At 39.4% G+C, this 26,021-nt stretch overlaps 1 protein-coding gene and 1 long non-coding RNA gene across 5 annotated transcripts in view; one reads left to right on the top strand and one right to left on the bottom strand.

Annotated features, from left to right (window-relative positions):
• LOC101854536 (cancer-related nucleoside-triphosphatase homolog) overlaps positions 1–24,861 on the bottom strand; it is a 67,190-nt gene extending 42,329 nt beyond the window's left edge. Inside the window, exons 1-3 of one of the 3 annotated variants that reach the window (XM_005110619.3) lie at positions 24,663–24,861; positions 15,406–15,568; positions 13,835–13,943 (exon numbers count right to left, since the gene is read on the bottom strand). In XM_005110619.3, the coding sequence (XP_005110676.1) occupies positions 13,835–13,943; positions 15,406–15,548 (252 nt within the window). In that variant the 5' untranslated portion in view covers positions 15,549–15,568; positions 24,663–24,861. Of the gene's footprint in view, positions 1–13,834; positions 13,944–15,405; positions 15,569–24,447 lie in introns of all 3 variants that reach the window. The other 2 variants (XM_005110617.3, XM_035972944.1) reach the window with 2 other exon arrangements.
• The window catches only part of LOC106013461, a 46,388-nt gene continuing 23,850 nt past the window's right edge, over positions 3,484–26,021 (top strand). Inside the window, exons 1-4 of one of the 2 annotated variants that reach the window (XR_004859272.1) lie at positions 3,484–4,626; positions 4,947–5,717; positions 17,587–17,682; positions 21,202–21,460. This is a non-coding gene — a long non-coding RNA (uncharacterized LOC106013461). Of the gene's footprint in view, positions 4,627–4,946; positions 5,718–17,586; positions 17,683–21,201; positions 21,461–26,021 lie in introns of those variants that run through there. The other variant, XR_004859271.1, reaches the window with a different exon arrangement.

Raw genomic sequence — 26,021 nt, forward strand, 5'->3', positions numbered from 1 at the left:
TCTTTTTTTCCCCTCGGCAACTGATCATTATTACTACAATGATAAGCTTGTCTTGACGTAGATCTACGTACCGTAAAGAATTGTGCGCCTGTCTATGGAATCAAAAGTTGCCGTATGCTAGGCTCTAAACAGCAACACAACTTTTTGGCAAACAATCGAGATGACACAGGCGTGCATTTGAACAAATCTGTGGGTTTTTTACACAGCTCATAATATACAGGCATTTCAGGCACTACTTGTTACTTCTCTTTATACATTACTTGCTCAGTGCCTGTAATTATCTAAACAAAACCTCACGTTTGCTCTAACGAAAACTCAGATTCAACGAGATTTTAGGTCAGGCCCGGCAACCTTGTTGAATCCAAGTTCCACTGTAGTGAATTTTCATAATTATTGTCGTTTTTCGCAAAATGTAATTTTTTTGCAAATTTTTCCCTACTCCTTCCTTAGTTTTCATCCTTTTGACATGAAACTTTCAGGAAACATAGATGGCAAGGCTACCATCAATGTAACAGAGAGATATTTGCGAAAAAAAATAACACTTTTCCATTGGCAAGCGATAACGCAACCTAAATTTAGAAAGTTTTTTTTATACTTTTGGAAAATTCTCTTTTTTTTTCTTTTGCACTTATTGACAAAAACTTGCTGTTATTCTGATAGGGCTTAGTTCCGGTGTATACTTTCACCAAATTTGGTAAAATTTGGTCAGTAAATAAGAAAGCCTTAGGGATTTGAAATTCATTGGTTATTTTCAAGATGGCCGCCGTTTCCATTGCAACCGCTACAGCTATGCCAAAAGAAAATTGCATATCAAGAGATTTTACTATGTCTAACTTATATGTGTACTTAGGCAACAAACATAGAAAATTGTCCTGAAGGGTAGCTCGTCCCGTTAAATAGGTTTTGAGATCTGTGATCTTTTTCTGTGCATCGGTGCTGCGGATGGTCAAGTATGACTGCCTCGGAAGCTCCCTGGAAAAAGGGAGGGTAAAAGTGGCCTTAAAGGTCCTTTTTCCTGAAGAGATAGATGGTTTGCTCCGCTTAGCGGCCGCACCCGCATCCAGGAGCCAAGACTTCTTCACATTGGAGCTGGGGAAGGGTCTTTGGGGTTTTCTTATTCCATATATATATATATAAGATATGTAGATGGTTCAGCTCCGGGGCTCCCCACCCTTCATAGGGCCCAACAAGAGGACTCATCGGTCGAATAGCCAGAGCTGTGCCAGGGCTCCCCCGGAGTTATACTCTTCGAGAGTGTGCAAGACCCTCCCATCAAGATTGACCTAGGGCCTGAAGGGGATTCAGCTCCCAACTGATTGAGCGGCATGGGCCGTGCCACCCTCTCGTCTAAGAGAAAAACATGGGCCAAAGAGGTGTGTTGGCGAAGGACAGTCCGCAGACTGATCTCACCTCAACTGCCAGATACCCAGTTTACCTCTGCACGGGTTGCACCTCACGGCCAATGAGGCGCCCACTTTGTAGGATGGGTGATCTTTAGTTTTGCTCCACTTGAGGTCAGCGGCGTAAAAAGAGGTAGAAAAATTAAGAAAGAGGGAAGGAGAAGAGGAAGATACACCAAAGTAGGTGTCGCATCCGGATCCCAGAGGGTTGGGGTCGTGTGCGACACCTCGTCATTGAAGGGATTACACCTCCTACAGACGGGGTAGTGGGTCTATTTATATACTCCCGACCCACAGGGGAGACAGAAAGGTGAGAGCCCAGCTCTTGCTGGATCGATAACAACAACAACAAAGAACGATTTTTACTGCCCGGTCTTGTTCTTTATATAATTATATTATATATATACAGTGGAACTCGGATTTAACAAGCTCGGATTCAACGAGAGCTCGGATTCAACGAGATGAGATAGATTCCCCATTTTTTTTCTTCTTTAAAATCAATACAAGTAACTCGGATTCAACGAAATCGCTTCCAGAGTGAACAGCCCCCGTGGATGTGGCTTCACTAATTTTTTTCCCATAACGAACTTTATCTATTCCCGGAAACCATCCATTGCACCTGCATCATGAACCATTAGTCACTTAGCCGTTTGCATGCGACCAATCAGCGGCCTTTTTTTTTTCATACCAACACATGCGCTGTTGACAAGTGCATGCGTCTACTCTGGCGTGTGTCAGGGTCGGATGGGCGGCCTGCACACTTGTGACTGTGTGTGTGTGTCGCGGAGGGGGGAGGGGGCACTAGCGGTCCGGGCGTCGAATGTCGCATATATATACAAACGCGTCATAGTCTTTTTTTCCCCTCGGCAACAGATCATATTACAATAATAAGCTTGTCTTGACTTAGATCTACGTACTGAATTGTGCGCTGGTCTATGGAATCTAACGTTGCCGTATGCTAGGCTCTACACAGCAACACAACTTTTTTGTAAACAATCGAGAGGACACAGGCGTGTGTATTTTAACGAATCGGTCTTTTTTTTTTTTACACAGCTCATAATATGCAGGCATTTCAGACACTACTTGTGACTTCTCTTGTACATTACTTGCTCAGTGCCTGTAATTATCTACACAAAACCTCGAGTTTGCTATAATGAACACTCAGATTCAACGAGATTTTAGGTCAGGACCGACGACCTCGTTGAATCCGAGTTCCACTGTATATATATATATATATATATATATATATATATATATATATATACAGTGGAATCCTGTTATAACGAGAGGGAGGGGACCGGTGCGAAATGTCCGTTATAGCAGGATTCTCGTTATTAGGGATCCAGCAATAAATTCAAGGGAAATAGTAAAGTAGGCCTTACCTATGAGTTTGGTGTTCTGTTTATTCCTTTTTGTATTTCCCCTGATGATGATTTTGTTCAACATGATCTCTATGTCTTACTTGATCAAAAATCGAATCAGGTTTCTTTCTCTAGCGCTAGCAAAGTTGACAAATCGGCTTTGGCGATCAGAAAGAAGGGGATCTGGCTCTATGCTAACTTGCCCGCTGTGTTGTTCCCCACCCCACCACATCCTGTGGTGCGTTGCGTCTGCTTGCGCACGTCACACATTCGCTCCATCTATCACAGCATTGTGACCTCTCCATCCCGCACCAGGGAAGTGAGAGGCACGGTATGCCTAGATAATCTAGACTGGGTTGGCCTATCCCGCGATGCGTTCTGCTTGTCTGCGCATGCCACACCCTCCCTACTCATTCGCTCCGGCCTTCATTGTTGGTTCGCGTGGGCTCTCCCGTTCTTTGTTTCATTGGATCACCAACAACTTTCTCAACTGGCGAGGTTTTATATGTTTAATTGGCCTGTGTGCTGTTCACATCAGCAGCATTATTCCACTATAACCGACTCCCGTGTTTTTCCGATTGCGCTATAGCAGTATTTTATTTACAAAGATAAAGAAGGGAAAAAACGGGGTTTTAGAATAGTGTCTTTATAGTAGACTTCTCGTTGTTTCAGGACTCGTTATAAGTGGACTATTTTGAATTCTTTTAGATTGAAATCAAGGACTACTATACTCAAGGACGTGCACAGTCGGATTCCTGACTTGGCTAGCGAAGGCCATCGAGTCAAACACTCCGGATATTCCCATACTGACTCAGTGCCTTATCTTTAGCTTTGACTCGTTCGTAGGAATCGGGGACTATTTATCTCCTTTGAAGTAGAATGAATCCTATCTGTAAAATTCGTTGATCTTAATAAAAATGATGCAGAAATGAATCAGATATTGAAAGGTGTCAATATTTTTATTTTTGATTAAGATTCCAAGCAAAGAAATGTAAGCATAATTATGGACACCATTTATCCGCGTAAGCGCATCCTTCCGGAAAGAAGTGCAGTGATCAATGTATACGATTCAATGTCAAATGTTGTTCCTCTCCTCATGTTTCTCGGAGAGTTTTTGTCAATTCTGTGGATTATTGTGAATTAATCGGCCCGTCTATGCGCAAGGATAGTTTGATTTCACCATGCCGAATAAATGTGGGGTTGTAAACTGCAAGGTAACTAGAATAAAGACAATACATGTCGAGTGCTCAAGGTACCAAAAGAAGGACTTGAGGGACAAAGATGGCTTTCTGTTTTACCCCCTCGTGAAAACTTATCTGTGAAAGGCATTGGCCATCAGATTATCCTGTGATTAAATTACCTGGAGGATACACTCGACCAATAGATCCGCCGAGTTTTTTTGATGTTCCCTCGTCTTGCCTACCAACGCCAAAACCACCCCCTCGTCCATCCAAACAAGAAGATCAGCAACTCCGTCATTTCATGAAAAAAGGCAAAATCTGTAGCCTTTCAGAATTTTCTCCAGAAAAGGAACTCCACAAGAAATATGACAATTTAATTCTTTCAAGAACAGAGGACAGATTTGTTTGCCTGTTTATGACCGAGCATTGTGAAGAGTGTGTTTTATCAGTAGTTGTTGAGAATAAACCAACATTGTGCTCCCCTCTTACACTCACCGCATTCAAGAAAGGATCCAGAGTTCCCTGGGAAAAATATTAAATCCAAATAACGGATTGAATTCCTACACCCAATTTTTTGAGTGTGTGCACGTCGACCTAAACTATAAAGTTCCTTTGGATGTTGTGCTTGAGAGAGTTGTGGAAGTATTGGAACAATCACGTTGCACAAAACTTGAAGACCCAAAGGTAAGAGCCTAGTATACTGGACCAGTAGTGTAGGATTAAGTTTTAAAAAATAATAAAAAGCAATGTCGATCCTTGCTTTGCAGTACATATAATCCAGTGGTTTATAAAAAAAGGATTATTTTTTCATTTTCCTACTGATAAAATCTCGTACCTAGACAGTTGATGTTTACAATTGGTAAATCTAGATCTAGATCTAATCAACAAATTTTGAAGGACTAGAGTAAACTAAGGTAAAGTTAAGATCTTGATTTCTTGTAATTTGTAATTGCCTAGGGGTCCAGTAAACTAGAAGCTTTCTATTATTTTGTTCTTTTATTCAGGAAAAGAAAAGGGAAAGAAAGCTAGACTTTATAACTCATCAGCTGAAACTGTTGACTCACAAACAATTTTCTGTAAGTGATTGCTGTTTCGCTATCGAATCGTTTCCCCGCTGCAGTTATGAACAACTAAGAGACACTTTGGTCTAGCCAAGTACAAGAAAAATAAAGTCTGTTGTTTCCTCCTTAGAGATTGAAAGTGTTTTTTTAAAAACATTTCAAAAACTTAAAACACCTCAACAAAAGAATGTGTTTTTATTGATCGACGAGGTAAAGATCCGACCCACTGTAGCTTTCTCTGGTGGTGTCCTCAGCGGCATGGCCAAAAATGAACCGGATTCTAGAGCGACATCCATGTTATGTATCATGGTCAAATGCTTGCATGGTGGACCTAGCATTATGATGTCAGTGATACCAGTACATAAACTTACAGCATCATTTCAATTCGAGGCTGTGAAGGAGGCTACGGCTCTAGTAGAAAAGACAGGAGGCATTGTGAACCCCCTATATGTCTACGTATGAACTGACTAGGATTGGACTTTCCTTTGTAAAGAAAGCAAAAAATAGAGTATGTTGTCGTCAGAGACTTGTTGGAATTCTATCAACCATGGGGGAATTTAACGACTTCGACATCGTTCAGTCCAAGAAACTGCTCCGTCATCTCGCAAATGTCTTACTCCGCGGTCTGCACAATCTAGAGAAGGATCACCAAAAGAATGCAGCCCTGCTACAGACATCCATCAAGAAGGCACGTAAGGCGGATTCACTTGGCGAGTAAGCCTAATTCTTGTTGCTGTATTTGTAAACATTTTTTAAATGCTTTTCAGACTAATATTTCTGCTTGACATAACAAAAATATAGAAATAACATGTATTACTATGCTACAATATTGCGTTCAACAACATTACAACAGGTTTTAGCTTTCTCACACTCAATATGAAATGTATCTTGTGCCTAGTGATAAGTTGGACATGTTTATATGATGGCCTTCGCTAGCCAAGTCAGGAATCCGACGGTGCACGTCCTTGAGTATAGTAGTCCTTGATATATATATATATATATATATATATATATATATATGGGCAATTCTCCAGAAAGTTTGAACTTTCCGTAACACGAGTATCAAATTCTCCAGAAAGTTTGAACTTTCCGTAACACGAGTATCAAATTTTAGAATTCAACCAAATAACTCAGTACATCTTTGACATGTCTAGTTTTGATCCCTACACGGCTGAAGCTAAAGCTTGCTTGGTTTCTGTGGAAACGGAAGTGAAGTTTAGACTAGTGCGCTATGGTCTTAAACTTCAACGTTACAGGACACAACAATACGGGTCAAAACATGAAATGTAGCAGAGGGAAAGAAAAATTGATAGGGGTAGCATTATGTTCTTTAAATTCATTGTTTGTTCACAAAAATTTCAAAACATTTCTTAAAGAAGAAAATGCTTATCAAACAATCATAATGTCTTTAACGTTACCTTGCAAAAATCATTTTTCAAATAGAAAACTACCTTTATTTACAAAAATACTAATTCAAGTAGAACTTTAAAAGAGTATTGCTAAAAACGGGTCATTCAATGCTGTAGTTTCAGCAAATATGAACAAAATCTATAAGTGTTTTCGGAAGCAACATTAGCTAAATATAGTAGTCTTAAACGTTACAGGACAAAATATAACAAAGGAGTGTGCAGAAAAAGAACGATTTGCTTCTTAAAAGTAATATGCACACCTACTGAGCATGAATTAAAACATGTATTATAATACTTCTTTGATGTTATCTGTCATATTTTTAGAAGAAAAAGACATCAACTTATTGACTCATTGAGCATATTATTGAGACTTCGCATTTTCGGGACAAAAATCGTGTGGCAGTTACAAAGTGAAACATGAAATTTCCCAATAGTGAAAGAAGTAGCAGTAGCAGCAGCAGTAGTAGTAGCAGGAGCAGCAGCAGCAGCAGCAGCAGCAGCAGCAGCAGCAGCAGCAGCAGCAGCAGCAGCAGAGTAGAGTATCAAAAAAAGATATTCACATCTCCTTCTTTATCGCTACTAACATTGTCAAAATACATCGTTAATCGTGGCAGCAAAGAGTGTTCTATCTTCCTGTGATTTCTTGTGACATTATGATGATGTTTACTTCCCACAAATGTTTCCATGGCATGGGGATCGTATTGAAGATTATTTGGGACCGCAACGATTTTTAGTGAGTCATGTAGCATCCCATTTGGCACACTGTTGATGAATAGTTCCTTGTCTGTAGCTCGAACAGGAAGATTGAAGCAAATTCATCACAGTATGGACCTCTACTTCCCTAACGTAACATCTCTTTATGATTTCAAAAACACGTAACATTGCCATTGAGCATGAAACAAGTGTATGGAATGTTTACTAGCTTCTTTTCAAAGTCCAACTTCACTAAGCAAGGATGAGGAATTCCAATATATGTCTTTTTGCCGCTGTTTTGATAAAGAGTTTTCTGACGTACATCTTCCAACGTTTGCTTTCGAGCTGCTTTGACTTTTGGAAAGACTTTCATAACTCTGTGGACAGCTTGTTTGCATGATGAGGGTGTCTGTATGACACTTCCTCGAATATCTTGAATCTCTTTTTTCTTTTTCTCTGTGTCTTCACCCTTTTCCTTTTTTTTTTGATGGAACCTTTCTCTAGCCTAAGCATTGTCTGCCCTTTCCTTCTGCCCTGACCAAGATGTCGTTACCTCTCTTGCGTAGCTTTTCTATTTCTTTCTTTAGTATCACTAGCCCAGTAAACTTACGTGTTGCGATTTTGCTAGTGGTAGTGGTAGGCAATTTGAGGTTTTCTTTCTTGTTTTTACTACATTTCTTGACTTGTTCGTCAGTCTTTGCCTTGTGATTTGCAACCTTCTTTCCCTAGACGAACGTCTTCAGCTCTTTACGATTGCACATCGATGTCACCCTTTGTTTTCTTTAATCGGTCCTGGGATTCCTTAGTTGGCTCAGTCTTAAACTTTATTGAAATAAACTTTGTGTTTTTCTTTTTTGGAATTTCGGTACTTGAAAGCAATGCATTCAGAGGTCTCTAGCACAGAGCACGCACCTATTGTACTGTAACGTTAGAAAGAGAATGTGGGAGCGGGAGGGGTGAATGAAAAATTGTACCAATCAGTTTTGTAACTGAATTATAAGAGATTAATGTGCTATACTTGGTCGAAAATAAGATTATGCTGCATTACTTTTTGTATTATTTGATTAAAATAATTCGCAACAGAAAAAGTAGTCACAAACTCTGTTTTAGAATGTATAAGAATAAAGTGAATATAAACCGATGTTATTCGTTACTTATGTGGTTTTGCTAGTCTTATCATAGTCCAAGACGATAAAATCAGCTACTATGCCCTAAATATTATTGGGGCAACCCTTATTACCAAGACTTTCGTCAAAATGATTTAGTCCTGTATAACCATTAAGACCAATGTAAAAACTTATTTTCCTCTTGTTAAAGCCAATATTAATTTCTGGAGAAAACTAAGGGTAAAACTACACCGTGGACAAAGCGAAGCAGCACGGTCGGGGCAATCAAAATAAAACCAAAGGGAAAGACGGACGTTACCAGCCGTACCAAGAAAGGCCCGAAGTGAGGAGATGCCAGGAGAAATTCCGGCCAATGTACAATCGCTTTTATCGCTTGAAATGTACATGTGTGCACACGAACATATTATTGACAGCTTGCTTGACACTAGTAGATCTACAAAATTTCAGTGATTATAACAAGAAGGAAAACGAGGAGAGCTAGCGAAAACTGTTTGTAAAAACAAAAATGAAAAATAAAAGCAAAACACACATTGCATTTACTTTTATTCAAAGCAAGACATTATAGAATTGACCTCTTTTCAATTAATTTGTAGACTAAGATCTACCTATCCATCAGTTCTCCATAACATTCCCTTCTTAACACTCTTTCCATCTGTCTCTCATTCTTTCTTTCTCAATCGTCGAGATGGGATGTCTTAAGTTAGTAGTCTGTTAGGTGAGTTTAACCATTAACATTTCATGCAGAAAGAAAAAGGAATCACGACTCATTCAAACTGAATCTGCACATCTGCTTCAAGAGGTGAAATTCACCAAAACTTAAGATGCATTTAAGTAATCGGGTTCGCCTACTTATTTCTTTCTTTTCTCTTTAGAGTTACCACGTTGATCAGGAGAAACGGCGCCAACATTTTTCAGTTCATTTTCAACTGAAACTAAAATTGACAAGGAAAATCCCATACAACGTAACATCACTTGCGTCTCCCTCTTCGCCTTGTTCCCTGTGTTTATGCCTCGTCACCACCAAGCCTACAGTGTGACATTACCCAGAATAGGACATATCAATATACTTTGCATGCCATCGACGGAGTCTGTCTACAAAGTTAAATTACTGATGTTCGATGTTAAATATTTGAAACACCAAGCCAAGCATCCTTATCCTTGTATTTGCAATGTTTCAGACAATGATAACAAGTTGTCACCTTTAATTGCCCCAACTGCCATCCTCAAAGCTAGAAATAAGTGGCATCAACGCATGAAATCCTTGAAATGAAACTCTTAAAGAAGCTACTCATTTTACAACGATTATAACACAAAGACCAAGGCTAAATCGTTAAAATGAAGAAATCAAGCTCTTTGTCCAATTTCCATTTCGATACAACAAACACTATGAAAACCAACAATCCTTGTTTTGGCAGGATCCAAACTAATCCATTTCCTCGAGGGACTTTAAGATTTCATCAATGAATCACACATTTCGCAGTCATATAACAAAGAAAGCAAATTTTAAAGCAATTCAAGTCTTCATCATTACTAACATCTTAATCGTTAAACCGCTAGAAATTGCGTGACGAAGTCATTCATATTCACTTTCTATAGACACCGTTGTCTTGCCGGGGAATAGATGAAAGCCAAGTTGATTGGAAACCAGTGCACTTGACATAAAAACACCGCAGTAAAATTTCGAGCTACTTCCGGCAGAAGTAAACATGCAGATCTTAATCGTTAAAACGTGAAAAAAATTCAAAGACGCTACTAGTTACCGCCAAAATTTCGTAATCGGTGTAGTAATTTTGTTCTTGGTTGATGAAATGACGAAAGTGATCGCATTTCTAGTTCTACAATAAACAATTACACTTTTTAAACGATCGATTGAACTGAAGATAGGGTTACTATTTTTTATCATTTTTCGGACGAGACGAGTAGAGTTTAAAACCTAATTTTATGTCTTTTGTGTGAAAAAATGGGCCGTATTAAGCATATATTTGTCGGTTACCCTGAAAGTTCTACTTAAGATCAGTATTTACACATAATTACGAAAATGATAAGCAGGCAGTTCTTTTACGAAAATGATAAGCAGGCAGTTCTTAGAGAAATCTTCGGATGAAAACTGTCTCTGGTGAATGTTACATTTTCATACCTAAAAAATGCTGATTTTTTAACCAAAAAAAACCCCACACTGTTTCAGCATATTTCATTGGATATTTTCTGCCTAGTCCAGGTTCGGCAACCTTTTCCCTACCGGCTTAGCTCATCTCAACAATAATTTGAAATAAAGAAAGATATTTATGGTGTTTGCAGTAAGGGGTATGCGCAAGTTCAAGTTTTTAGGAGAATTCCCCATATATATATAATACATATATAATAATAATAATAATAATAGATAGCATTTGTATAACGCATATCCCCGCTCAGCAGCAGGCTCTATGCGCTTTACACTATATTATTACTCCAGCAGACCATAGAACACTCCGAAACATTCTCAGCTTCCCGGGAAGCATACAGTGCAAGCAGCCGATTAAGCGCTCAAACACTAACAAACTGACAAGATCTTTCGCTGTCTATAGCCGGGTACCCATTCCCACCTGGGTGAAGTGAGGAAAATTCGTGTAAAGTGCCTTTCCCAAGGACACTACGTCGGGCCCTTGACGGGATTCGAACCCACGACCTTACGGTAGCGAGTCCGAGAGCCTAACCACTAGGCCACCGACGCCACCTATATATATATAGCGTTTCACTGTACATCTTTATGTTAAATAAAGGCCAATAATGGCCATAAAATTAAAAAATTCTGTTGGGATCAATGACGGAAAATAGATCTTGCAATTTTGAACATTTTAATTAAACACAGTAGTCTCCGCCCAAAATCCCGGTGCACGTGGGCAAAAAAAATGCGGGATCTCAGGCGAAGGGGATCTTAGCTGACACACCAAAGGAAGAATCTACGGTGACCCATCTTATTATCTTAATGCCCACAACCGGTAAAATATTCTCTCTTCACTCTAAAATGAACTGACGTGACCCCTGGGTGAGTTCGAGCAAAGAGTGGTCAACCTTGATGACCTATCACAGTGGCATGAAGCATGCCATTTTCACTTATTATCCTATCCCAAGTCTCAAGATCTACGCTTATCCAGTTGCTCCTCCCATTTACCTGCCCAAAATTAAAAGCTTTTCATTTCGGACCAAGTTCTCCCGCCATTGGGTTACGCATTATTACGTTGCGACAACACCAGTCAAAATTCAGTCTGTCTCACAAATTCGAGGGAAGAGATAACTGCTGCAATGATCGGGGAAGAGTTCGCAGTTCGATGTGATTCCGACTAGAGCGAAGTGATGTAAGTGTAGGTGGATAGCTCTAATGCGAGTGCGATGTTTGGGGAAAACAAACGCATCGGTCAGTTCACATCTCGGTGTGATCCCATCTGGGGTAAACATTATACCATTTCATCAAGTTTTACAACGCTTATGTGATCACATTCACGTGTGAGGCAGATCTGTGACGTGACCGTCAGTAAAGTGAACTTAACTTTTCACACTTGGTTGATCGGCTGTGCCCGCCCGGGTTTTTATTCTATAAATTATGACCTGAAATGCGGGATTTTAGCCGAATGTAGACCTTCGGAGTGAATCAGAATGGGATCTTAGGGGTGACTTTTGTATACCGGTAGTAAAAAAAAAAATTTTCTTAAAACAGCAGAACCTTCAGCGAACTGGGATCAATCATAAGCAGTGGGATCTTTGGCGGAAACTACTGTATTTCCTTTGGGTCTCTCCAAAATTCAGACATTCTGTACTGTTAATAGAGTCTATGTCTAATGGTGAAATCTGTCACATCTGATACAGAACGGTTTCTCATATCCCTGCAGGAGGTACTTATGTGTCAGGGAGGTTTGTTCGATTCACAATCGAGTAAAAATGACTTCGTCTCTCCTGAAGAGGCCCGAAAGCTTTCATGGGCCCGGTTTGGGCATGATACTGTGTAGTTTGTTATTTTGTAGTTCATTCCAGTGTGAGGGTTCCTCCAACAGATTGGAGGTGTAGTTTTTAACTTGATTTTTAAAGTTTGACTGTGGGAGTGTGTTCTTCGTTGAGCCCAACTGAAGCGACAAGGATTCCTTCGCCAGGAGATCCACCCGCTCATTTCCTCAGATGCCCTCATGACTAGGCAGCCATGAGAACACAATACCTTTTTCAGTTTCAGTTAAAGTGTGTACAGTAGAACACGACTTTAGCGGGACTTTTGGTTCCAGAGGAAAAACCCCGCTGTAGGCCAGTTCCCGCTATAGGAATGCAAAGGGGAATTACCAAAATTGTTATAAGAATCCACATGATCACCTCTCTTCCCTATTATATATCAATACAATTTGTGCTTTAGATTAGTCTTTCTTTTCAATTCGAGTGAGAAGCATTTCCTTTTGTATTTGTTGGAAGTCATCTTTTCCTCGGTCTTGTTGCTGTGCTGTCTATCGTACCGGAAGGCCTACTGTAGAGTTGGTGAGGTGAATGCGTGCGTATGCCTGAGCATCAACGATCGCAATTCAATGAATCAGGAACCACTCACTACACGCTTTCCTCTTGTTTTTAGGCCTAGCCTAGGCCTAGGGCTATGGCATATATATACGCTCTTGTACTGAGAGTCTAAGCTACGGCACATCACTTTTGGAGTGGCTCACGTAACGCATCTCTCCGCACCATCTCTCTGCCGCCTGTCCCACCGAGTCACTGTATCACTGGACTGGCCAATCACAGCGCCGCACCACTGACTGCCTGTTTGCAGCCCGCCTAGAGCCCCCCACCCGCAACCCCCTTCCTCCCACCTGGAGCTCGCTCGATCTCTCCCGCAATATCCGAGTTGGGGCCTTTCCTTGTCCCGCTAAACCTGAGCACAGGTAATCGAGTTTACATAGAAAAAAAAATGGGAATTCTGGTAAGGTCCCGCTGTAGCGGGAGCCGATATAGTCATGTTCTACTGTATTGTCAGATGCAATTTATCTATTTTTGGGTGTATGATTGCGTAATTTGTGAGTGAGGTGATTCAAGATAGGGAATCAAACAGGATTAGGAAAGATGTTTTGGGGGAATTCTTTATTGAGTCGAATAGCGTATTCAATGGCAGTTGCTTCTGAAGATAGAAATGGAGGATTTCGGATGGAGCCTCTTCTGAAGAGTATATTTTGTGAACAGGACAGCAGTACCCACAGCTGAGTCCGATCCGTTAAACCTGAGCACAGGTAAGTGAGTTTTCATAAAGACAAAAAAAAGGGGATTCCAGTAAGGTCCCGCTGAAGGGATGATCCCGCTGCAGCAGGTGCCACTATAGTCATGTTCTACTGTACTGGGCAGTCGTCCACGAAGCACTTTATGGCTTTGCCTCACAAAAAAGTGTACTCTTGGTACTGCAGCTGTGTGAATTACAGCAGTGTGTATAATTTTGCCGCACTAGTTCATGTTTACAGAATATCAAATGTAGCAGTTCGGGGTTTTTTAAAATTTGGCCAATGCACCGAGTCCTGCAATTAAATTAAATGCATAATGCCCATGAAAAACAATTCGGAATGCCAGATTCCGTAAAGCAACAAAGGACATAATCTCAAAATCAAACCTGAGGCTGAAGTGTTGGGAGTGCTGTTTGTTCAAATGACAGTATATTCACAGAGTACTGGCCAACTTTACAGTGCCTTTTGCTTGATCCTGGAGCATCAGTTGAGTCACTGTCATTTGAAGAAAAGAAACGAATGTCAAATATAAATATCAAGAAAATCGAAAAGAGAACAAGGAATCCCCTTTCTCTTCTACCAAATAAATCAATACCCCCCCCCCCCCCCTAAAAAAAGTAAAAAATAACAAAAAAAATTTAATCCATCAATCCATCTTTGGAATAATTGACAAAATAGATGAAAAGAATTATAATGTCTGTTGGATTAGAAGATTTGGCTGCTTATATTAGTTTCTTTATATGTCAAGCTTCTTAACCTTTCTTATCAAGACTTTTACCTTGATTTTGAATAATGTTCATCGACAGACAAGTACATGTATCCAACATCAGCGTTTGTTGCCATTTTTTTGTCCAAAAATTGCCAAAAATATATATATATTGATAGAGGTAACTTAATCTAAAGCACCCAGAATTTCTTGAGCTCTGTTTTAAACATCCAGAATATCATTTGTAGTCACACAGAGTGTAAAAACGTGAATAATAAGGTTTCACAGCAGAATGAAGTCTACATTAGAACAGCACATAAACAACCACAAAAATTAACAAATTCTTATTCGAAGATTGGCCGTTTTAACCCTAAAAGTGTGTAATTCAAGAAAAAGTACAGAATATTACAAGTAAATTTATGGAATCACACTCAAGGGGCCAGCAGGTGACAGTATTTGGTTTTGGTGGAGACACGCTCTAACATAACACATTACATAAAAAGAAGAGAAGAACAACATCACTTTAAATTACATTACGCTGTATGAACATTTTTAAAAAAATTTAAACAACACATCAGAACAATAACAAAAAAATTAACACATCAACAAATTAAAACACAAAAAAGAGGGAAAAATAAAAAAGAAACGGCAATATAAATAGTACGTTACAAAAAAATGACGACTGTCTAGCTGCTGTCATCGAGAACAAGGAAGAAGAAGACAATTTAAGATCAGAACAAAGATTTTCTCAATTGTCTTCTTGCTATTTATAGACAAAGAACTGGTTGACCTTCAAATATCAGCCAACATCTTAATTTGCATAGCTTGACCCAAAATCAGCAAAACTGAGGGTCGCTCTGCTCCTTCTGTTAATTTACTTATTTTCAATACACATACATGCAAATGTAACATGACAACGGTGACCATGAGTCTTAGTTTTAAAAAGTTAGTTTTTCTTCCCACCCAAGGAAACCGTTGACTACTGCCAGGGAACAGTATTTTTGCTTAAACTTCCAAAAGCGACCACTTTGAAATATAAAAAGGAATAGGTTTAGGGTTAAGGCAAGGGTTAAGGTTTGGGGTAGGGGTAAGGGTAAGGGTAGGTCCCTTCTTTATTGTTTTCGTTGAAGTGGTCCCTCCTTGCGAAAGTCTTTCCTTCTTAACTTTAAGTTTAAGAACCACAAAAGGCAAAGTGAACAATCTTGCAACAGATTATAGTCGACATACATCAGTAAATTATGTTATAACTACCAAATTCTTGCCAACTGTCCCTTGTGGCCATCCATTGTAACAACATCAAAACCAATGCGGCGTCCACCAGAACGAACCTCTTCAGTGATGAACCCAGAGCATTGAATCCCTTGCTTGGTAAGGACATCATACAACTTGCTCATTAGAGTGGTTTTGCCCACTCCTGCAAAGCAAATAACGATCATAAAATTAAATTACAAAACGTTTATACTGCACCGCTTATTCTGGTCCTCTAACTTATGACTTCTCCAAAGTTCAAAGTCACTTTTAACACTATCATCATGACTGTCCTTTTTTTTCTTTTTTTTTTGGGGGGGGGGGGAGGGAGGGGGGGGTAAGTGTTTTAGTTTTACAGCGCTTGCGACTTGCAACTGCATAAGATCATATATATGAGCACTCGGGACACATTAAGCATTTTCAGTTGGTAGGAAATTTTGAATTTTGCCCGAAGGGTGGACAAAGCCTACTCTTATTGATTTTGGACCGCCTAAACACCTTTAACGTGCGCAACTTGCACAGAGGATCTCTGAGATTTTTCACTCTTTTCCAAGAAGGCTAGGTGTTAGATCATACCTACCATAAGACCTGGGGTGTGGCTGAAAGACAGCGGAAAGAAGAAGCCATGGAGTAGCAGTAGAAAGGCTGCAGAAAGAGCCAGGAGCCCAAAGAAGTGGGCAACGGGGGGAGGCGATTGTCTTTGTAGAAAAGAAAAGAAATCACTTTAGTGACACAACATTATAAGCAGAAGTTCAAATTATTATATAACAGTGACCCCTCTAGGTAAAGAGAGCGAAGGTGTCCTATGGGGTTGCTCACTCTAGTACAAAAAGAGGAACACCTCACTCATTGGTGATGGAGATTCAAAATCATTCCCACTGTATTGGTCCTTAACCCCTACGATTCCATACTCATAAAGGAGGTGGTGTGTGTCAACCATTGTGGCAAAACAGTAAGTCAAAATTGATTCTTACGTGTCATGAGAAATCAGAGTGATTTATTTCAGATACTCGATATCTCTCTCAGAAAAACGCCTCACTTATACTTAGGCTATACAGTGGAAACCTGATATAACAGGGATGGTGGGAGTAGAGAAAATGTCCTGTTATATCCGATCCCTGTTAAATCAGAAATGCAAGGAAAGTAAGCATTTGTGGACTAATCCAGCTGTACTTATTCATGGGTAGTTTCCCTTGCCACAAGTACCCACGAACAGGGGTTTTGGCACCAACTTTCTCCTTGCCTCCTTAAACCACATCAGAAGAGCTTGGTCCACAGTATCTACATTGGGTAGTCTCATCTTCTTTCGATCCAGAGCAAACTTTCCATTGGAGTATGCTGCCACTATCTTCTATCTATCCTTGATAATGGTGTGAATCGACCCTTGTGGAAAGTTGAATTGACAACAATTGGCAGCACACCGCAGCCCTCTCTCGCTTTACACGCCGCGTGTGCTTGCAGAGGCATGGCTTGCGTGGGCTTGCTCCATCACTGCGTTACTCTCTCTCTCTCTCTCTCTCTCTCTCTCTCTCTCTCTCTCTCTCTCTCTCTCTCTCTCTCTCTCTCTCTCTCTCTTTTCACATTGTTAACGAGTCTTTGTCCCTGCTATAACCGGTTGGGCTCCAATGAGGCCCTGTTATTGCCGATAACTTTTAATAGAAACAAAGAGTTGGAAAATACGGGGATTTAAAAAATCCCTGTTATTACCGGATCCCTGTTATTACCAGGCCTGATATGGTTTCCACTGTATTTATATAGATAGAGTGATTAGTTCATTGAAAACAATGTCTTATTCAATTTAAGTGAAGAGAAGTAAAAAGCAAACAATAACTGCACTTTTATAGACACATGTACTGATTTGATTAAGATTACATTCAGATTACAGATTAGGCCTAGTATTAGTGTGAGAGATAATACCCCCTTCACCTCCATTTAAACCTATTTACGCTCATCAACCGTGCTTCAATTCTTTTGTCAGCAGTTTACACACGTAAAAGTACCGTTATTGAAAATGTAATTATAGTCTGATGATGGAAAATTGCATGTTTAGCTTTGTTTTCATTACTGTTGAACTTTGTAAGCCTGTCTCTGGTGATTTTGTTGGCTTGAAAAAAATACTTTATTCCAAGAAGGACAGAATGGTTCTATAAATGAAACCATGTTTTGTATATCATATCATTTCAGTCTCAGCTCTGTACTTTGCGAAATCTGGGAGCCATCGAGGAAAAGAGAGGTGTAACGTTTGGAGAGAAAGCCTTTGGCTTTGGCGCACTGACTCAGGTACCGTATTTGAGGATAAGAAATTTCGCTTGACTATCCCCTAATTTTCAAAGTTCCATCAATCAACAATTATTGTTCCATACCCCACAAGCGAAACTCAGCTCATTTGTGGCCTATATGATGGATGTTGTTTGTTTGTTTTTTAATGGAGAAGGAAGCAAGTTCTCCTGAGACATACGGTGCTGGTCATGCGTTGTGAAGCTCGAGGGCCATGATGATGAACGCCGTTCATAATATTTTGCATTTGGCTTAATGCTTCATTACATGTATTTCATAAAACTAATAGCAGATTCGCATTCATCCACTTTTTTAATAATATTTTCGGAAATCTTTTCCTTTTAGAGATAGTAGAATTTATAAACTGGGTCTAATCATATCGTCGCCCATCTCACAAAAGGGCGTATTGTCAAAATTACAGGTTTTGAGTTATCACACCATGGTATGTCCGGTAGTGAGATCTATCTTCTCTCAAAACGGCGTATCGGTAGCTTTAAAAATGGCGGAGTTATGAGCAAAAAACATTTAGCCCTATAGCTCTCGGGCAGGAAACTGCATCTCACATAGAGGCGTATACCTTCTTACGCCCCTTTGTAAGAATATATACGGGGGCATATGACCTCATACGCCATGGTATGAGATGTTTCCTTTTGATTTCTTACTTGTAAATAAGGGGGATGCATCTCATTTCATGTTTAGTAGTCTTGCGATTCTTTCTCGCTGCATCATTGAGGGACTTTTATACGCTTTCTTACCATTAGTTTAAGTTGACAGTGTTGTTTTTGGTACCTGTGCTTTAAATTTCATCCTTGCTTTCTCAGCGTTTGATGTTCATGCACCCATAAAGTGATGTATCTTAGCTCATTTGTAAGCTTATAAACATTCACTTTTTAAAATATTTTCTACAAGTCAAAGTTTTAATTAGGTCCATGAGTCCCCAAAGATGTGGTATTGCAGAAAGTTCTGATTATATTGACGATTTAGATGCTGACCCGTCTTTCCAACCTGGTTTCTGTGCCATGCAAGAAGGACATATTTGCAGCTTGTTGAAGGTGTGTATTGCTCCTGTGCTATACATACTGTCACTTTGTGGAAGAAACAGGCTCATGGTAGTCTTTAAAAAAAGCCACATAGCATCATGAGTAGAAAACGGATAAAGCCAGAAGAGAATAACTCGGTCGTCGTTGGATATTGTTCTCAATCTGAAAATTTCATGACAGAAGGTGCTGTCAAAGAAGGGACTGCTCAGAAAGGTCCACAGTCCAATAAGTATAAAGAAGCTAACCACAAAGGACATTTTGGAGATGAGTTCCTTAGCCCTATAACGGCAACACATTTTGGCGTGCACAGGATTTGAGACAGGCAGTATGAATTTGAAAGCTATAAGAAATATGGTCGAAGCTGTCACACTATTGCGAATGAAACACACGAGGAAATGTTCCAGCAATATTACAGACTTGAAGACCATTATCTATAACATGAATTTGTCGTTGGTCACATTGACTGCTCTGAATCTATGAAAGGGACGAGCTGTTCTCACGGACAGAAGACCGATACATATTACTTGACTGTCGATGGAATTCCGCCATCCGCAAGACAATATCAGCTGAAACTATTGAAGTAGAATAAAGAGGATGATGATACCCAGCAACTGTCAAAGAAAGAGATGAAAAACTTCCCACCCCTATTAATGCTCATATTGCGAGCTTCCCCGCTGTTGACTCACATCACTGCTGTAGGTCAATTTCCAGTTAAAAGGACTAGCTCTCAAACCTGAACTGAAGAGGAGACAAAACAAAGGCTGAACAATCGCATCCACGGAAAAGCCAAAGTGAGAAAACTTAAAGAAGATGCTTTCAGCTGCAATATAATCACAAACTGAAGTGATATTATGGAACAGGCTCAACAGAGACTATTCAATAACTATTTATTTCGTACAAACCCACAGTACCAAACAGTGATCTTTAAGCCCTCCCAGAAAAATCAAGTCAAAGACATTCCATTGAACAGCCTAAAAAACTCCCTATAGCCAAGTACACTTTTCATCAGACTGGAGGAACACACAATGTTCTTCTAATCTAAATCTGCCACATTTATCTTTCTTAACAAACACTTGCACAATATTTAATTGATAAACAAAGTATTATGGGCTAAAACGTTTATAAAGTATTACACAAATTCATTACACATGCTCAGAATTTATCTTTCTACTAATATTGTTGTTGTCTAAGGATGGTGCGCAGTCCTGAATGAAAGGATCTGAGCAGTACTAGTAATTTTATACTCATTGTAATGTGCAAATTCTTATAATAACTTGAAGACAAGTAAGAAAGCTTAACTCTTTAAGTTATTTACATTTCATATCATGGAGAGCCCAAATCTGTTCAATTTTCTTTTTCTTGGTTTTTTTCACTCCCCAAAATTGATCAATTTGGCATTATATTGAGTTGATAAACCTGTTCAATAATCAAGAAAAAAATCCCTTTTCTCTTATATTCTATTACCAAACGATGTGGCGTATTGTCAATCTTGTGTCTTTACGGACATAATTATGTTCTCACAAACAGGCGTATCAGCTATTTTAGACCATTTCTTAAAAAACTGATGACGCAATATCTATAACCGTTATAATAGGGAATGATAAATCAGTGGTTGTACTAATATCTTGCCAAAAATTTTAACGAAAAAGCAAACGGTTACGCCACAGCAAGAACTTAAAAAGTGTCCAAAACTTTAAAACGCTCTCCTGAAAAATGCCAAAAATGCTCTTACCCCCTTTTGTGAGATGGACGACGATATATATATATGCAACCAACCACTAATCTTAGCGCTACTCTTTCTTTGTCCCTAGTGATCAAAATCAACAACTGTCTGGTGAAGCACAAACTGACCCTGTGTAATGAAGGGGTTAATGCCCATTGTCTTGTAGTCTCGTAGTACTTCATGCATTCACTCACTCTCAGACTCAGACAAGTGTGTCAGTGGAGAAAAGGGATTATCACTAGGCCCTAGGCTAGGCGTACACAGTTGTTGAGTTGTTGGTGTGTAGTGTGCACTGTGTAGACTGTGTACGCGGCATATCTGTTGGCCAACAGTGAAGGGGTTGTGGGGAAAATTAACATTAGTAGGCTTCATTTCAGGTAGGGGGCAAATAGTAATAGTAGCCTATGTTTATAAAGGCATTCCTTTTCGTGCTTTGGCAAAACCTGGTGGAAAGCTGGGCTAGTAAAACAGGGTGGCAGTTTTGCAGGGTTTGGGTGTATAATATTCTGCTTTCTTGTCCTTTTTTGTTTTTTGTTGTAAATGAAATTGGACTCTATCAGCTGAATTCTTGTGCTTGGGGTCTGCATAAATAACTCCCTGCTGCTTAGAGTGTTTAATGTTTTTTTAGTCTGCAATTACAATTTTGCCATTGAATCGGATACTAACTTCTGTTTGCAGAGGATAAAAAGAACACCTAATTCCTTATTCTTATGGGTTTTTTCCAGATTTTTTTTCTCTTCTATTCTTTTCAACCATAAGAAAATTGGATGTCTCCAGTCCTATTACACAAAACCTCTGAGGTCGTTCAACTCTTTCCACTGCTAATGTGAGAAGCAGTGGTGGCCACGTTGCTGCACAGCACCAGCACAGATGGAGACCCACATCCTGACAGATGCCCACTTACTGGTGAAAACAACTGGTGCTTTTACATTATAACACAGACAGGTCAAACACAGAAGACTAAAAATCACGCATCCGTAGAACTGTGCCTGCGGTCCCGGGTTGTTTTTTTCCTTCTTTATCTTTTAAAAATATCCTTCGAACTACAGATCCCTCGAACTACGGATGCCTCGAACTACCGAGGCCAGTTCCAACTAATTCGAGCTATCTGTGTTATACTGTACTTTTACAAAAGGCATTACAGCCAAGGAAGCACAGCACTATCACACAAGGGAAGGCTTTCTGCCCACTTCAAACCCCCTCATTTATGAAGCCTGTGCATCCAAGATGAGCTAATGGAGATCAAGTATGTGCCTGGTGTGAATGGGAGTTTCAATATGTTCACACCTGGTTGAAGCAGTGCCCTAAGACGGTCTTTGTGACCAAACCAAGAGTAGAAGCAGCTTTTGCTATCATTACTGCAGACTGGAAGTTGGGGGCCCTTGGCACCCAGACCTTTATGCCGTTTCTGAAGTTGCAGGTCTGAGCCCAAACCATGGACAGTGGCATCAGAAGGGACGGAACGCAAATATAGAGGGCAAAGACTGGCATAGAGGGTGTGGCTTAGAAAAACAGAAAAGGAACCATCTTTTATAGGAGGAAAATTGGACTGGCAGACGTCTCTACTGCCCAGGAAGAGGGACTGATTAGGAATAAAGAAGTCCTTCGGCTATTTATGGCTCTGTTTTCCTCTTTTGGCAACTTGGAGTTCCATGTTTTTGACAAATTTCCCTTAATTTCTTCTTTTCAGTTAATACTACCGCTAAATTGACCTCTCTGTTGCATCACTACCTACTGTATTTTGGGGGGACTTTTTCCTTAAAATTAGATATAAAAGAATTGGGTACATTGACAAATGATTAATTGTTTTTATACAATTCAATTCATGCTCCTATCTGTTTCCTTTAGAAAGTTATGACAAAATCAGTGCATTTTTTCAAGTTTTCTCAAAATGACAAAAATTAAGGGGTATGGGTTGCGGCCCGGACTCTCATTTAAAACTCAAAAGAAGGATTTTTTTTATATATGGCCTGACTATGTGAAAATGAAGATCTTGGGCGGGCTTTTTTTATATATCTCTCACCGATTTCGAAAAATGCAGTTTCAAGTGCTTCAGTTGATGCAAAAATGCAAAAATTAATAGAGTCAAGCAATAGCTATGACGTTATCCTCAATATCTCTTTAGAGGTTTCAAATATATAAAAAAGCCCACCCAGGATCACAGATTTTATTGTTAGTGTGCTTTTATGTGAAAATGTAAGCACTTTAGTCAATAAACTGATTGAGCGAGAGCGTGGGCCGGATTGAGTCAAAATTGCTTCTCTGTGCCCCCAAAACATGAAATATTTTTTAATTCCTTAAAGAAAGAATAAATTTTGCTATTGGATTTTCAGTTTGAACTCCTGGGGTGTTTTATGATCACTCTGAATGATGCTGGGATGTGTTAATAACAAAGTTAGAAACATTAACTGGCACCTACCCTTAAGAGTTAGGGCTTGGGTTAAGCCGCCCATACACAATCAATTATATTGCGCAATCCTGGTTGCACAATAATAATAATAATAAATTACATATTTATATATAGCGCTCAACCCCGTTTAAAGTACACAGGCTCTGAGCGCTTTAAAATACAGTACAACGTACAACAGTACATAAAACGTTGAGTTCTGACTAAGTACGGCTAGACTCGCAGTCTAGCCGTACTTATTCTTAATATGATGGCTAGACTGACCATTTACAAAAAATAGGCCTACTGAATTGTAATACATTTTTAGTGTGCAGTACCTAAAGTGTATTTGAGACGAAACCAGGTGCCTTAATGACAGTGCATGTATTTTAAACTAATTTTTTAAACCTCCTGTTTTCTAATGTTAATAGGGCCTAAGATAAGTACGGCTAGACTGACTTCTTGTCTAGCCATACTTAAGTACGGGTAGACAGCCAGGCTAGCCGTACTTAAGGACGGCTAGACTGTCAGGCTAGCCTTACTTAATATTGATGGCTGAATTGTAAATGAAATTTTTAGTTTGCAATGCCGAAAGTATTTGTATTTCAGACAAAACCAAAAGGTGCCTTACTGACTTGCATGTATTTGAACCTGAATAATTACTAGATCTAGACTAGATCTAATGAGACCTGTGTACTTAATAGGCTTGAGTCGATAGGGCCAAACCTAGATCTAAGTACGGCTAGCCACTTCGAACTAAAAATGTATAATTTACAATTCCGTAGGACTATTTTTTGCTGTTTGTCAGTCTAGCCATCATTTATTACGCACGGTTAACTAACTATTAAAAATACGGCTAGGTTAGCCGTACATAGAATCTATAGTACGGCTAGCCTGCCAGTCTAGCCATGCTTTTAATTAAGCTAGCCTAGCAGTCTAGCCGTCATACAGCTACCTCTTCTTTTAGAAAATGAGTATGACATGGGTCCATAAGTGTAAAATAATACCCATGAGAGGTATCATCATGTAGAGTCTAGAATCTAAACCTAGATTTTAGATCTAGATCTAGATCTAGATCTAGATCTAATCTAGATCTCTATATCTAATCTAGATCTAGATAGATCTAATCTAGATCTCTATATCTAATCTAGATCTAGACATCTAATTAGAACGTACACATGACAAGATACAGTCGAAATTACTCAAGATGGCCAGTGCTCGAGACGTTTCAGACGTCGGACAGCGATGGACATTTTGGACAGTAGTTAAGTAGGCCTAGATTCTAGATTCTAGCTCTAGATCTAGAATCTAGATTTCTATATATAGATATCTAGATCTATATATTTCTATATATATCTAGATCTAGATCTAGATTCTAGATCTAATCTAGATTATAGATCTAGATATAGATCTAGATCTAGAATCTAGATCTAGATATCTAGATTCTAGGTGTCATTACATAATTAATTCGATTTCAAACAAAAATAAATTTCACTCGACCCAACGCAGTTACTGCAGCCTGATAGATTCTAGAGATCTAGAATCTAGTAGATCTAGATCTAGATCTAGATCTAGATCTAGATCTATATCTAGATCTAGATTAGTAGTACGATTTTCACCTGGAACTCCAGTAAGAAGCAAATGTCGAGGCAGTAGACTAGAATTGCTGGTTCTTGAGGCAATCGAAGAAGCCATATTATCACGTTCCGTTTCAAACGGAAGGACAAAATACAATAACAACTGGTTTCTAGGCTGTACCAGAAGGCTGTTGTACTGTAAGATCTATTGTTGACCTCCTAATCTCCAAAGATAGTACATGTCGACTCTTTGCTACCTCCTAGTCCTAGCCTCTGCTGCCTCTTGTCTCCCCCCAGCGAGAATGTTTACGTCATTTTTACGGATTTTCCCGAACGAAACAGAGGGAGTATGTCTCCCGTTGCTATTCGCACTTTACTTTAAACTACACATCAATGTACTGGTAGGCCTAGTATAGACAGCCAGAGAGAACGTAGTAGTATCAGCCAAGACACAGTAAGACAAGACGGGACAACAGCCTCATTTTCGTTCCAACTGGCTCCCCTTGGTAACCAGCTAGCCTAGATGCGCGTTTAAAGCGTAAACAAACGACTGGAAGAAAGAGCACACTGTTCAACTCGCTGAAATAGCTGCCTAGCCTACTTTGAATTTCATAAAGGCAGTTTTGCCTTGGTTTTTTTTCCATATAAACAGTTTGGTATTTATTTTGACTGTTTTTTGTTCACATTTTGAATATAGCGAGTTGAGAAATTTAAGGTTTTTATGAACGGAAAGCGGTAGAGGGTTGAAAATGATGATGTAGATCTAGTAGTTTATGAAACGTAGAAGTAGATTAGATCCTACAGTTTAAAAACGACAGAACAGCCAGGGGTGCTCTGCAACGAACTGTTGTCTAACAGAATATACAATAGATTGGATATATTTAAAACAATAGATACGGCCACTGCTAGAGTCCGGCAGCCTAACTGTTGACTAGATCTAGATCTAGATTACATAGATCTAGATCTAGATCTAGATTAACTACACAGCGAGCTGTTCCCCCAATGTCAGAATCAATGATCATGAACTGAAGCTAGGAAAAAATGGCACTCCTGTACAATAGCGGTCCCGTTTGCACTAAATCACTCAAGGCCTAAAAGTGCCCCTGTAGTAATTTTCACGTGTTTCTTATTTAGATTTAGGCCTAGATTATAGATATTTAGAATCTAGATCTAGATCTAAGTATAGATCTAGATTTAGATCTAAATTGAATTAAAATTATTGATCTAATTAAGATCTAGATCTAAATCTAGATCTAGATAGATCTAGCTATCTAGATCTAGAAATACATCATCTTGGCTATCTACATCTAGATAGAATCTAGAGATATCTAGATCTAGATCTAGATCTAGATTCACTTCCACGTGACAATAATGGCCGTCATGTAAACATTAAACGGGACCACAATAATGGTGCACCGGAAAAGAAGCCATTGACACAAGCACAGAAGCTTGGCGCTAGTAGATCTATCTACTGTTAATATGATAGTATGAATCAAGTTGCATGTTATATACATGTATATCTAGATCTAGATCTAGAGTGTCTCCGCCAATTCACAGACATACCGGTAGTCAAGAGTCACCCTTCGGTCATTCGCCAACACCACTTACTTATAGGG

This window comes from Aplysia californica, unplaced genomic scaffold, assembly GCF_000002075.1.
Source record: "Aplysia californica isolate F4 #8 unplaced genomic scaffold, AplCal3.0 scaffold00918, whole genome shotgun sequence".
In the NCBI taxonomy this organism is placed as follows: Eukaryota; Metazoa; Mollusca; class Gastropoda; order Aplysiida; family Aplysiidae; genus Aplysia; species Aplysia californica.